The 13,511-nt window shown below is 34.9% G+C and overlaps 1 protein-coding gene and 1 pseudogene across 1 annotated transcript in view; one reads left to right on the top strand and one right to left on the bottom strand.

Annotated features, from left to right (window-relative positions):
- Positions 1-1,030: 1,030 nt before the first annotated feature.
- The window catches only part of TRAM1 (translocation associated membrane protein 1), a 32,425-nt gene continuing 19,944 nt past the window's right edge, over positions 1,031-13,511 (bottom strand). Inside the window, exons 7-11 of the mRNA XM_049633280.1 lie at positions 12,664-12,734; positions 12,458-12,562; positions 10,820-10,963; positions 10,312-10,472; positions 1,031-2,608 (exon numbers count right to left, since the gene is read on the bottom strand). Of these exons, the coding sequence (XP_049489237.1) occupies positions 2,535-2,608; positions 10,312-10,472; positions 10,820-10,963; positions 12,458-12,562; positions 12,664-12,734 (555 nt within the window). The 3' untranslated portion in view covers positions 1,031-2,534. The remainder of the gene's footprint in view (positions 2,609-10,311; positions 10,473-10,819; positions 10,964-12,457; positions 12,563-12,663; positions 12,735-13,511) is intronic.
- On the top strand, positions 4,493-5,796 carry LOC125924626 (40S ribosomal protein S8-like; annotated as a pseudogene).

Below are 13,511 nucleotides of genomic sequence, written 5' to 3'. Positions count from 1 at the left end.
ATGGTGCTTCCTTCTCCCCAAATTGACTTATTAGATATTGAAATTTGGTGCTTGTAAGAGTTAAGAAAAAATGAATGGCAATGTTTCAGAGAAAAGTATAAATTAGAAAAAAAAAGGAAACTATCAATGTTAACTATCACTTCTTGAAAACAATTCTTACTGTTTTATGTAGACAGGCAGAACTCGTTTTCAGTGAACACATTTGGGAACACCTTGTAGACACAGGGTGTCATTGGATATTGCTAACAAAATGTGTCACAAAAAATTTCTCATTTCTTCATCTATACAAGCTTTGTTCTGGGATTAGTTCTGGTTTTGACTGTGCAGAATTAGTGAATTTTAGAAGAATGCAGTTAATACTTTTGTTCCAGAATAGTCCACCTGGACCACCCACAACCATATTCTAAAATGCAAGCAAGCAAAAAGGCATTTTACAGAGGCAAAGACTGAATCCCAAAATGGTAAAGCAACTAGTTCAAGGTTACTCAATGAATCTGACAGCTGGCGGTCCTGCATGCTTCCCATCAGGCTTCAAAGCTGACCTGAGGCCAGGTGACAATGCCATATTCTGCCATGACCTGGAGGCCAGTAAAGAAAGACTTTCCTGAGAGCATTTGGGACAAGGGGGGGGGGGGGTGTCTAGAGCTTATATAATTCACAAATACACTTGGGTATTTATGTGTGTCTGTGAAGTTTTAGCTACATACAAAGGATTTACACTACATATTATATCCCCATTGCAAATATTCTTGGTGCATCAGCATATTTGCATATAGAGGGTTGAAAAGTTCTGTGGTAAAGAAACACCTTTTAACTCAGCAGTCTCTGAATTTATTGACCATTTGTTTCCCTCAGTAGCTCGCATAAATTATATGAAACTAATCACCTTTTTTTTGCATAAAAGTTTTTTGGGAAAGGCTATTCTGAATGTCTGTGAAGAGTTTACTGTTTAAACACGGTACATTTAAATGAGATTATATACTAAAAGCATAAAACTTGCTAACAATAAAGAAAATGTCCAGGATACAGCTTGTGAAAGTAAAAATTTTATTTTGATTGATTTCTCAATGTATATAGTTCAATATAATGCCAGTTTTTAATGGCAAAAATTTGGTTCCACTGAAACTCCATGATGCTACAGAGAGCTACTACTTTTTCCAGGAAGTAAGTAAACAGCTGGAAATAGAAAGCAAAACTTTCTAGCAGCATGGCAACTTATTAAGCTGCAGACCTAACAAGCCTGCAACTTTTATACTAAAAATGGCACAAACATGAGCTGGTGACAAAAGTGAGAAATGGAGAACAAGATGTGAACACCAAAAGGAGCAGTATAGGTCCTGTGAAGACAACAGAAAACCAAATATAGCTGTAAGAATTTTTAAGGATAATTATAGAAAAGGGAACCAAATGTTTTACTCAAATGTTTTTTAGAGCCTTTCTTTAGAGATACAAATATATATATATATATATTTATCCAAAAATATGTTTTATACAGATAAATGCTTCTCAATTAAAGATGGGACCAAAGCTATAGTTATAACATAAAGCACTGTCTTTTATAAGACTATTTATCCAACTCAATTTTTGATTTCTTTAAGATTAGCGCAGTGTTTTCCAAATATAATTACCCAACATTCTTTTTATAGATATGAATCAAAGTAGACATTATTTTTAAAAAGGGTTTGTAGGTTAAACAGTATTTTTCTAAGATGCTGTGCATATAGAACTTATAACAAGCCCCATTAAGAATCATTATTAACAAACATATCAAAAAGGGCTATAATCAACTTTGCTTCTTTATAGTAAATATTTAATTTTCTGATTTCCAGTTTATAAGTGTTGAAAATGCACAAGAAAGATTTTTCTTCACATGTAGTTTTATGTTCATATATTTTGATTCAATACATACGGCAATAAATCTCCACACATCGTAACCAATAGTATGTTTTCTTTTAAATGGGGATGTGACATTAACAACCGTTACCTATATAATAAAGCACACAATTATTTTAGCGAATTTACAAATCTTTTTCCCCAGGTGTAAAGACTACAAAAATTCCTAAAAATTAGAGAACACTTGAAAACATATTAAAGTTTGACTTCCAACTTTATAGTATTTCCATTTTACCCTGAAAGATAACTTAAAAAATATGACCTTGCTGGAAGAGGCCATCTTGCTAATATAAAAAATTGGTGACAGCAAGAAATTTTATCACTGATATGTAGAATTTTTGTAAATAGTTATCTCTCCAAATCATTAGAAAAACGTTCAAAGATAAAAAACAAAATAAAATATGGTGGTGGTCCCTAAACTATTTTGAAGGCAGGTAGCTTAGTCTAAGCTAAATATTTTTTTCACTCATAGTAATCATCCTTCCCTCAAATGCCCTTTAAAAAAATGCATGAAACAGTACAATAGCAAGAATCAAAGAGCACAAACTGTATTTTCAAGGACAGAAAAAAATCGCTAGTGCTGAAAGATATAGTAAAAAGCAGATTTCTTTGGGGACATTAATCAATTAGATTATAATTCATTATGAAGATTTCTCTTTTCTATTACGGGGAGAGTCTGCTCCATTTGAAGTTACTGTTCCATTTACACCATTTTCTGAAAAGAGAAAAGAATCAGGGTTACTCTCTTTTCTAAAGAAATGCAAAGAATATCATCTTTATTCATAAGAGTACCTTCAGAAAAGGAAATTTAAAACCTCGTATGTATCCGTTTGTCCTTATGTAAAACTTAGTGGTAATTAATTTTTAATAGTATTTAACCAATCATAAAACCTGGTAACATGTAACACAATGAACCAAAAGTAGCAAATTAAAAAAAAAAAAAACTAATATGTCAATTGTATCTCAAAAAATATAAATTAGAAAAAAGCAATTACTATATGTAAATTTATAATTTATAAAAAATTTTAAAAAAAGTGACAGAAAACAAAAAATTCTAAAATCAATTACAAGAATTTTAAAATAGTAGTCTTAAGAGCAGTACTTTTGATAGAAATAAAGAACCTTTTCACATTTGTCTGCAAAGTTCTTAGGGATATGTTTCTTTACAATACACAGAGTCGGTATTTAGGATAACTCTTATGTTTAGGAGTGTACTATGGCTGCCTTCTTCTTCAAGTTATGATGGATATATATATACATATGTATGTATGTATGTATGTATGTGTGTGTGTATGTGTGTGTATATAACTAATGTCAGACTCATCTCTCCAAAAAGATCCATAAAAGTAGGAATACATGGGAATGCAAGCTGGTGCAGCCACTCTGAAAAACAATATGGAGGTTCCTCAAAAAACTAAAAATACAACTACCCTACGACCCAGCAATTGCACTAGTAGGCATTTATCAACGGGATACAGGTGTGCTGTTTCTTTTTTTTTTTTTTTTTAAAGTTTATTTATTTTTGAGACAGAGAGAGACAGAGCGTGAACGGGGGAGGGGCAGAGAGAGAGGGAGACACAGAATCTGAAACAGGCTCCAGGCTCTGAGCTGTCAGCACAGAGCCCGACGCGGGGCTCGAACTCACAGACCGCGAGATCATGACCTGAGCCGGAGCCGGACGTTTAACCGACTGAGCTACCCAGGCGCCCCCAGGTGTGCTGTTTCGAAGGGACACATGCACCCCCATGTTTATAGCAGCACTATCAACAATAGCCAAAGAATGGAAAGAGCCCATATGTCCGTCGATGGATGAATGGATAAAGAAGATGTGGTATGTATAGACAATGGAGTCTTACTCGGCAATCAGAAAGAATGAAATCTTGCCATTTGCAACTACGTGGATGGAACTGGAGGGTATTATGCTAGGTGAAATTAGCTAGAGAAAGACAAACATCATATGACTTCACTCATATGAGGGCTTTAAAAGATAAAACAGATGAACTAAGGGAAGGGAAACAAAATAAAAACAGGGAGGGGGACAAAACAGAAGAGACCCATAAATATGGAGAACAAACTGAGGGTTACTGGAGGGGTTATGGGAGCGGGGGATGGGCTAAATGGGTAAGGGGCACTAAGGAATCTACTCCTGAAATCACTGTTGCACTATATGCTAATTAATTTGGATGTAAATTAAAAAAATAAAATTAAAAAAAAAGTTGGAATACAAAAATTGGCTGTTTGAAGACAATGAAAAAACCATACAAACAAGGCAGCTCTGTGTATTTCTCCCAATTACTGAACACGCATGCACAAAGCAAGACTCAGAGAAGTCAAGCAGAGAGCACTTCCTTTGCAAGTACAAGAGAGCTGATTACTCTATAATAACAGGAAGAAAAAAATTTGAATTCAGAGTCTGTCAGAGAAGACAGATTGTACAAATAGTTGTTGATGTCCTAGGAATGAGGGCAAACTGGAAATAGATACTGTGACAGGATAGAATGATCTACCCATATTCAACCCAGAGCCTCTATAAACACATCTAGAGCCTACACACTGTTATATAAAATGTCCAGTATTCAATTAAAAATTACCAGCCATCAGAAAGCAAGACCAAATGACTAAAAACCAAGAGAAAAAAAGTATGTATCAGAAATAGATCTTCGTTTTTTTCAGCCAGTACCAGGTGATGGGCATCTCATGGGACAACTGGCACAAGCCCTGCAAAACCAGGGGCAAGAGAAAGCCCTTCCACAAGAAGCAGAAGTATGAGCTGGGATGCTCTGCCCCATACACACAGTCCCAATCTGGGGAGGCAATAAGAAGTACTGTGCCTTGAGGCTGGATGTGGGGAACTTCTCCTGGGGCTCTGAGTGGAATTACTGACACTGTCTACAATGCATCCAACAGTGAACTAGTCCACACCAAGATACTAGTGAGGAATTGTACTGTGTTCAATGACAGCACACCATGCTGACAACAGTATGAGTCCCACCATGGGCTGCAAGCAGGGAGCCAAGTTGATTCCTAAGGAGGAAGAGATTTTAAACAAACAAGAATCAAAGAAATTTCAGAAGAAATGTAATGACAGGAAAAAGAATGCCATAATCAGCAGTCTTTAGGAGGAACAGTTCCATCAGGGCAAGCTTCTTGTGTGCATTGCTTGAAGACCAGGTCAGTATGGCTGAGCAGATTGCTATGTGCTAGAGCGCAAGAAGCTGGAATTCTATTTGAGGAAAATCAAGGCCCAGAAAGAAAGAAATGAAAATATGGAGAATTTCACCAGAGAACTGAAATCTTTAATCCTAGAACTGGAAAATACAGTAACTGAAAATGCAGACTTAACAAATGAACAGCAGATTAGGCACAACAGAAGAGACCAGTGAACCAGAAAAAATACTCAGACTGAAACTCAAAGAAAAGGGATGAAAAATGCAGAAAGTATGAAAAGATGTAAGAGACAGGGGAAGAGGATTTAACACATATTATTGGAGTTCCAAAAGGACAAGAGAGAGAATGGGACAGAAGAATATTTGAGGAAATTATGGTCAAGAACTTTCCAAAAATGTAAAAGAAGCTAAGCCACGACTCAGGAAGCTCTACATGACAGAATGCAGGATAAATACAAAGACAACCACACCCAGGGACATCACAGTATAACTGCCAAAAAACAAAGACAATAATTATCACACTGGATGAAAATAAATCCAATTATATGTGTTTACAAGAGACACAATTTATATTTAATAACAAAGAAAGGTTTAAAGTAGAAAAAATATAGAAAAAGATACACCTCAACATTTTACCAAAAGAAAGTTGGTGTAGCAGGGTGCCTGGGTGGCTCAGTCAATTAAGCGTCTGAATCTTGATTTTGGCTTAGGTCATGATCTCATGGTTTGTGAGTTCGAGCCCTGTGTCTTTCCCACACTGTCCGGCAGATTCTCTCTCTCTCTCTCCCTTTCTCTCTGCTCCTCCCTCACTCTCTCTCCCTCAAAATAAATAAACATAAAAAAAACTGTTGCAGCTATAGTAAATTCAGACATTTACTAGAGGTGAAGGTGGACATTCATTAAGAGAAAAGGACATATTCAATAGGAATTTAGAACAACCCTAAATTTTGATGTACCTACATCTTCAAAATATTTAAAGCAAAAACTTATAAGCTACAAGGAGAAGTGGTCAATATCTCCTGCAATAACTGACTGAACAAACAGAACTCCTTCCACCAAAACAGTAGAGATATAAAAGACTGAACACTACAGTAACAAATCTGACCTGATATATAATGGAATATCCAACAAATACGGAAAACACACTCTTTTGAAGTATAAATGGAACATTTACCAAAACTGAACACATGCTGAGCCATAATGAAAGTCTCAATAAACTCCAAAGAACTGAAATCATTCAGAACATGTTCTTAAACAATAACAGAATTAAGCTAGAAATGAGTAACAACAACAACAACAAAACCACTAGAAAATGCCCAAGTAGATGTTAATTAAACAATGTACTAATAAGTAATGCATGGGTCAAAGAAGAAACCAGACTGGAATTATAATATCCTGAACTGAATGATAATGAAAAAGACATATCAAAATTTGTAAAATGCATCTAAAGCATTGCTGAAAGGGAAAGTCTGCCCTTAATTGCAAGTAATTCACAAGATGGGTGGAAAATCAATGATACAAAAATTCATTTCAAGAAGGTAAACCACAAATAACAAAACAGCAAATCAAGCCCCAAAAAGGGAAATGAGAACAGAAATCAATGATATGACTATGAAAATCAATAAAATCCCCCACAAATGTTGGTTCTTGGCTAATGAAAAAAAAAAGATAAAGGCATAAATTACTAACATAGGGAATAAGATACCACTGTTGTACACAAATTAATAAAAGAATATTATGAATAATTTTACCAATATGACTGCAAATTAGATGCAATGGACAAATTCCTTGAAAACACAACTTACCAAAAGAGACACAATAAGGAATAAAATACCTGAATAATCCTATTATCTATTAAATAATGTAAATATCCTCCCCTAGAGAAGATTCTAGGTTACATGGCTTCACTGATGGATTCTTCCAAACGTTTAAGTACGAAACAATGCTTGAAATCACACAAAGGATAAAACTATTAATGGTCTGTTTATTTATTTTTGAGAGAGACAGTGTGAGTGGAGGAGGGGCAGAAAGAGATGGACACCAAGGATTCCAAGCAGGCTCCGCACCGTCAGCACAGAGCCTGATGTGGGGCTCAAAGCCACAAAACCACAAGATCATGACCTGGGCAGAAACCGAGAGCTGGACACTTAACCACTGAGCCACCCAGGTGCCCCTCAATACTTTTTATAAAGCCATCATCACCCTGATACCAAGATCTGACAAAAATATTACAAAAAGAAAAACAGATTAATTAGAGGCCAATCTTTTGTGAATACAGATGCAAAAATTCTAAAAAAATACTGAAAACACCAATCTACTAAAAGTGATGCATTATCATCATCACCTTTATGCCATAAATGCAAGACTGGTTTTACATCTGAAAACAAGTATTTTACAAAAAAATACCCATCAATATCCTTTATGAATATAGATATAAAAATGCTCAATAAAATACTAGCAAACCAAATCAAACAACATCTTAAAGAGGATTATATACCATGACCAAATGAGATTTATCCCAGGAATGCATTGTTGGCTTAACATTCAAAAATCAATAGGAATACATGATATCAAAAAAATGGAAGGACAAAAACCATCTGATGATCTCAGTAGTAGATGTAGAAAAAGCAAGTGACAAAATATAACATTCTTTCATAATGAAAATACTAACAAACGAGAAATAGAAGGGAACTTCCTCACGCTGCTAAAGACATTTAGGAAAACCCATAGGTAATAACATCATACTTAATGTGAAAAGACTAGATGCCTTCCTGATAAAATCAGTAACAAGGTAAGAATGTCTACTCTCACTACTTCTATTCAAAATTATTCTGGAGGTTCTAGGCAGGGCAATATGGCAAGAAAATGAAATAAAAATCATACAGATTTGACAGGAAGAAGTGAAGCCATTTCTATTTGCAGATGACATGATCCTACATACTGAAAATGGCAAGGAATCCACACAAAACTTCACTAGTCAATAATAAACCTAAAAAATTCAGCAATGTTGCAGGATAAAAGATAAATGTGGAAAAATCAATTCCATACTGGCAATGATTAACACAAAAATGAAATTAAGAAGACAATTCTATTTACAGTATCATCAAAAAGAATAAAATATTGAGGAATAAAAAGAAATGCAAGACTTACATACTGATAACTATAAAATTTAATTGAAAGAAATGAAAGAAGACCCAAATAAATGGAAAGACATCCATGTTCATACTTCCCAAGGAAATCTACAGAGTCAAAGTAATCCACATCAAAAGCCCAGCTGGCTTTTTTGCAGAAATTGACAAGCTGATCCTAACATTCATATGGAGGGGTGCCTGGCTGGTTCAGTCATTAGAGAATGTGACTCTTTGTCTGGGGGTCATGAGTTCAAGCCCCATTCTGGGTGTAGAGATTACTTAAAATCTTAAAAAAAAAAATTCACATGGAAGTACAAGGGACCAGAAAAACTAAAGCATGAAAAAGGACAAAATGGAAGACTCACACTTCCTGATTTCAAAACTAACTAGAAAGCAACAGTAATCAAGACAGTGTGGTATTGGCATAAGAATAGGTACACAGATTGACAGGATAGAATCGAGAGCCCAGAAATAAATTCTTACTTTTGGATCAACCGATTTTCTCCCCTCGCCAAAAACAAGTTATTTATTCTGCCCTGTAAGCACCTGACCAACTGGTTTTCAATAGGAGTATCAGGACAACTTAATAGAGAAAGGTTAGTCTTTTTGACAAATGGTGCAAGGGACAACTGCATATCATATGTAAAAACAATGAATGTAAAATGGTGCAACTACTTTAGAAATCAGTTTAGCAATTTCCCTGAAAATGTTAAACACACAGTTAACTATAGGACCCAGCAATTCATTCCTAGGTATATATCCAAGAAGGCAAAAACAGGGGTTAAAGCAAAAGTTTGTACATAAATGTTTACAGCAGCAATATTCATAGTAGCCAAAGAGTGGAAACAATCCAAATGCCTATCAACTAATAAATGATAAACATAATTTGGTATATTCACACAATAGAATAGTATTTGGCCATAAAAAGGAATAAAGTATTGGCATATGCTGCAATGTATATATGTTGCATATGTGCATATACATCCATCTAGGTACATGCTAAGTGAAAGAAATCATTTGCAAAAGATCACATATTATATGATTCCATATAATATGCAGAAAAGACAAATCCATAGAGACAGAAAATAGGTTAGTATTTGTCAGGGGTAGGGGGAAGAAAGGGATAGGAAATGACTGCTAGTGGGCATGGGGTTTCTTTCTGGGGAGATAAAAATGTTCTGGAATTAGATAGTGGTTCACGAACTTTGTGAATATACATAAGTACCACTGATACCTACACTTTAAAGGTTGAATTTTATGGTATATGATTAAATTTGGTATGGTATTAAATAAATATTACTGAGAGAAATTAAAGACAATCTAGGTAAATAGAAGTATACACCATGTTTACGCCCTGAAGTGCTCTATTCTCCCTGAAATGATCTATAGATTCAATGTAATTCCAATCCAGTTTCTCAGCAAGAGGTTTTTTTGGGGGAGGGGGAGAGGGCGGGAGTGAAAATTGACAAAGATGTACAAAAATTTATACGAAATACAAAGGCCCAAGAATTACTGAGACAAGCTTGAATAGGACAAGGCTGGAGGACATAAACTATCAAATATGAAGACATACAAGAAGCAAACCAGAGTCGATAAAACTGGAACTCCCTGTGTCACAGTTCCAAGTATAACACCAAATGGAAGTTCAAAAAAATTATTGCAATGTCAATGCCTTTTCAATCAAAATCCAGAGGAGAAAAGAAGGTAGATGCAGGCTCAAATATGAAAGATCAAGCAATAAGAAGTTATAGAAAGAGCTCTTCCAGTTGGGACTAAAGGGCAGATGGGAAGGGGCTGTAAAGAGGTTTTGTATTCTAAATATTAGTAAGATGCTTGAAAGCACAAACTACCACTCTCTAGGCTAGCTACTGGCTACTAAAACAGCCCAAACATACTAGTCTAATGGAAAACTTGGGAAAGAGAAATTTAGTGGACAGCTTTTGAGGGGAATAACTGACCTCACACAGTAAGTGTAGAATGGGGCAAGTTTTACTTTGCCTCTAATTTTGCTAAAGAGAGAAAAAAAATTTCTTTATAAGATTTTAAATCTTACTACGTTTATAATAAGACTCCACAACATTTAAAAAAAAAATGTTTTCCACTGCTTACTGAATACAAACCTGTTCCTTTCCTAGAAGACCTGCCTTTAGTCACTGTTGGTTTCTTCTTCACAGTTGGTGCCTGAAAAGTAGAATGTTCTCTCCACCTCCGAAGCTGAAAATTAATGAACTTCCACATCATGAAGGCTTGGGTAATGCAAATGGATGCCAGGACAGCAATTCTGAGGATATTAAAGTCAATAAACAAAACATTAAGAGTACATCAAAACAATGTCATTGAATGAAGCATTCTATCTTGCACTGACAGAATTAACTTAGTGCTAAATTCCCAAGGCTGACAAGATTATGTTAATAAACAATTATTCCATTAGTAGTTAATCCCCAAAGTCAAAGAGATCCTTTAGTATTTCAATTCAGACATATGCAACTGCAACAGGTCTGATACCAAATCAAATAAATATGCTCCCCCCATATTTGTCTCTATTTTTTTTAAGGGGATTTGTATCATAAATTGGTAATACATACTATATAGCAGGACAAAGTGAGAAAAATGTTAAATCGATTGTACCTTACAGCTAACACATTGAAGTTCCCAGCACTGAAATCCAATTTCTGGTTCTCTGCTCTTGCAAGGCCAAAGCCAACAGTGAGTACTGAAAGAATTAAAGTCAGAAGTCTTCCCAAAACAAACAAAACTGCCCACAGAGAAAACCTGTAAGAAAAATATCCTAAGTCAAATTCATAAAATTGCAAAGATATGAAAAGATTCTAATATGAATCAGATTCCTATTAAGTAAATGCATATTAAGACAGCATTTCCTATTGTTCTGCAAAAGAGATTCTGAAGTAAAATGTCTGGGATATGCTATATACTATATCACACTCTTGAAGATACATAACACAGCGTATTTAAGATTCTAGGAAGTCCAATAAAGAAATAATTAATTTTGAGAATGCAAGCCGGTGCAGCCACTCTGGAAAACAGTATGGAGGTTCCTCAAAAAAACAGAACTACCCTACGACCCAGCAATTGCACTACTAGGCATTTATCCAAGGGATACAGGTGTGCTGTTTCGAAGGGACACATGCACCCCCATGTTTATAGCAGCACTATCAACAACAGCCAAAGGATGGAAAGAGCCCAAATGTCCATTGATGGATGAATGGATAAAGAAGATGTGGTATTTATATACAATGGAGTATTACTCGGCAATCAAAAAGAGTGAAATCTTGCCATTTGCAACTACATGGATGGAACTGGAGGGTGTTATGCTAAGTGACATTAGAGAAAGACAAAAATCATATGACTTCACCCATATGAGGACTTTAAGAGACAAAACAGATGAACATAAGGGAAGGGAAAGAAAAATAATATAAAAACAGGGAAGGGAACAAAACATAAGAGACTCTTAAATATGGAGAACAAACAGAGGGTTACTGGAGGGGTTTTGGGAGGGAGGATGGACTAAATGGGTAAGGGGCCCTAAGGAATCTACTCCTGAAATCATTGTTGCACTATATGCTAATCTGGATGTAAATTAAAAAAAAAATAAAAAATAATACATGTTAATAAAAAAAATTAAATTTAATTTAAAAAAAAGAAATATTTATTTTTATTTAGCTGATCTCTTTTTTAAATATAACTATCATTAATGATCCTCAAAATTATCAGTACATAGAAAAATTTTCAAAAATGCCAAATAAGACAAAACAAAAGATATCCTGTTAACAGAACACCCATTCCCATTTAATAGGCCTACTTTTACTTTTTTTTTTAAAACAAGTCATAGTGCTCTAATTCTGTTTTCAGTCCAATTGTGCCGTTGAAATGTTTTAGCATCTTATATAATCTATTATTTAATCTTCTTCTTCCCTGTTACTTTTATCCCTATTATCACTTCCTTATTACTCCTCCTCCAAGAAAAACATGCATTAAACAAAAGAGAAGTTATAATAGAAAAGTAAACCCTAAAACTCTTCCAAATTACAAGTTTCAATGTAACATCTGGCTAAGACAAGACTCCATTTTAGAGAATAAAATACCATCCTGAATTGTAAAATCGTTTCATTTTATTTAAAGCTACTACTAACAGCTTACAGAGTGATATAATTGCCGGCAGCAGGGACCTTGGCAATAGCACAGTCCTTGACAATACAGGCCCTGACTCTTTAATTACACAAGAAACAGAATGGCTAAGCAACTTACCCTTTCTGATACTTTTCGTCACTAAAATAAAACAGGCGGGAAATGTGGAAAAGAAATTCAACAAAATAATGCAGCACCAGAAGAACAAGTCCCAGATGATTCAAGCTGTTAAAAGAACAAATTTAAAATGTAAAGATTAATTAGCAGACAGATTAGCATACTATCTACCCAGTCCATTTACACATCCAAACAAAATCCCAACTCACTTTAAAAGATAAGCTCCAGCGATGTGAAAGAGGTAAAGACCAATGTAGACAAGCTGACGAGGAATATCTTCCTGTAAACAGAGATGCATTACAGATTAAAACATGCCGAAACATTTCCGTTCCTTAGTAGCAGTGTGGTGGAGTGAAAAATACACTCTTAGAGAAGACCTGAAGGCTATTCAGCCCCTGCATTCTACCCCAGCTGCTACACGGCTTTAGCACCTTTCTAGGCTTCAGCTGTCTCACCTGGAAAATGTGACTCAATACTTGGGTTTGCCTGAATCGGAAGAACTCAAAATCCCTTTCAGGGCCAAAACCTATGGCTTCTTTCTGTAATAAACATCTATTAAATGACATAATGTTGATAATCACAATGCTGCCCTTCTAATATTAAAATTGCTATGTTTATAGCAGTAGAGATGCTTTTCTTTAAAATAGTATTCGTATTTTTTAGCTCATGCTTTGACTCCCTTTTAACCGTTATAACCATTAAAACTGAAGGTTAAAATTTTATCTTCTCACTTAGGATACTACCTTGTTATATAGTCTTTCTCCTTCTAATAACCCTGTAAAGCCACACATCCAGATTCTACCTTTTGCTTTTCTTTTTTCTTCCACAGTCCCTAGTGACCTGGTTATCTTAAAAACCGTGTTTAAAAAAAAACGTGAGTCAAGGGCTACTAGTGGATCATGAAATCAATTTAGGAGTCACACTAGTATCTTTTAAAATATGAAATAAACTAGAAAATACTAGGGTGTACAGCACATTGCACTGTTTCATGAAAATTTTATTATGGTTTTCACACACACACATATACACATTAAATTATAATGTAAACTATGATTTT

The sequence above is a fragment of the Panthera uncia genome, chromosome F2 (assembly GCF_023721935.1).
Source record: "Panthera uncia isolate 11264 chromosome F2, Puncia_PCG_1.0, whole genome shotgun sequence".
Lineage (NCBI taxonomy): Eukaryota > Metazoa > Chordata > Mammalia > Carnivora > Felidae > Panthera > Panthera uncia.
The sequence above is the reverse complement of the archived record's forward strand: the minus strand, read 5'-3'. Positions and strand labels throughout refer to the sequence as shown.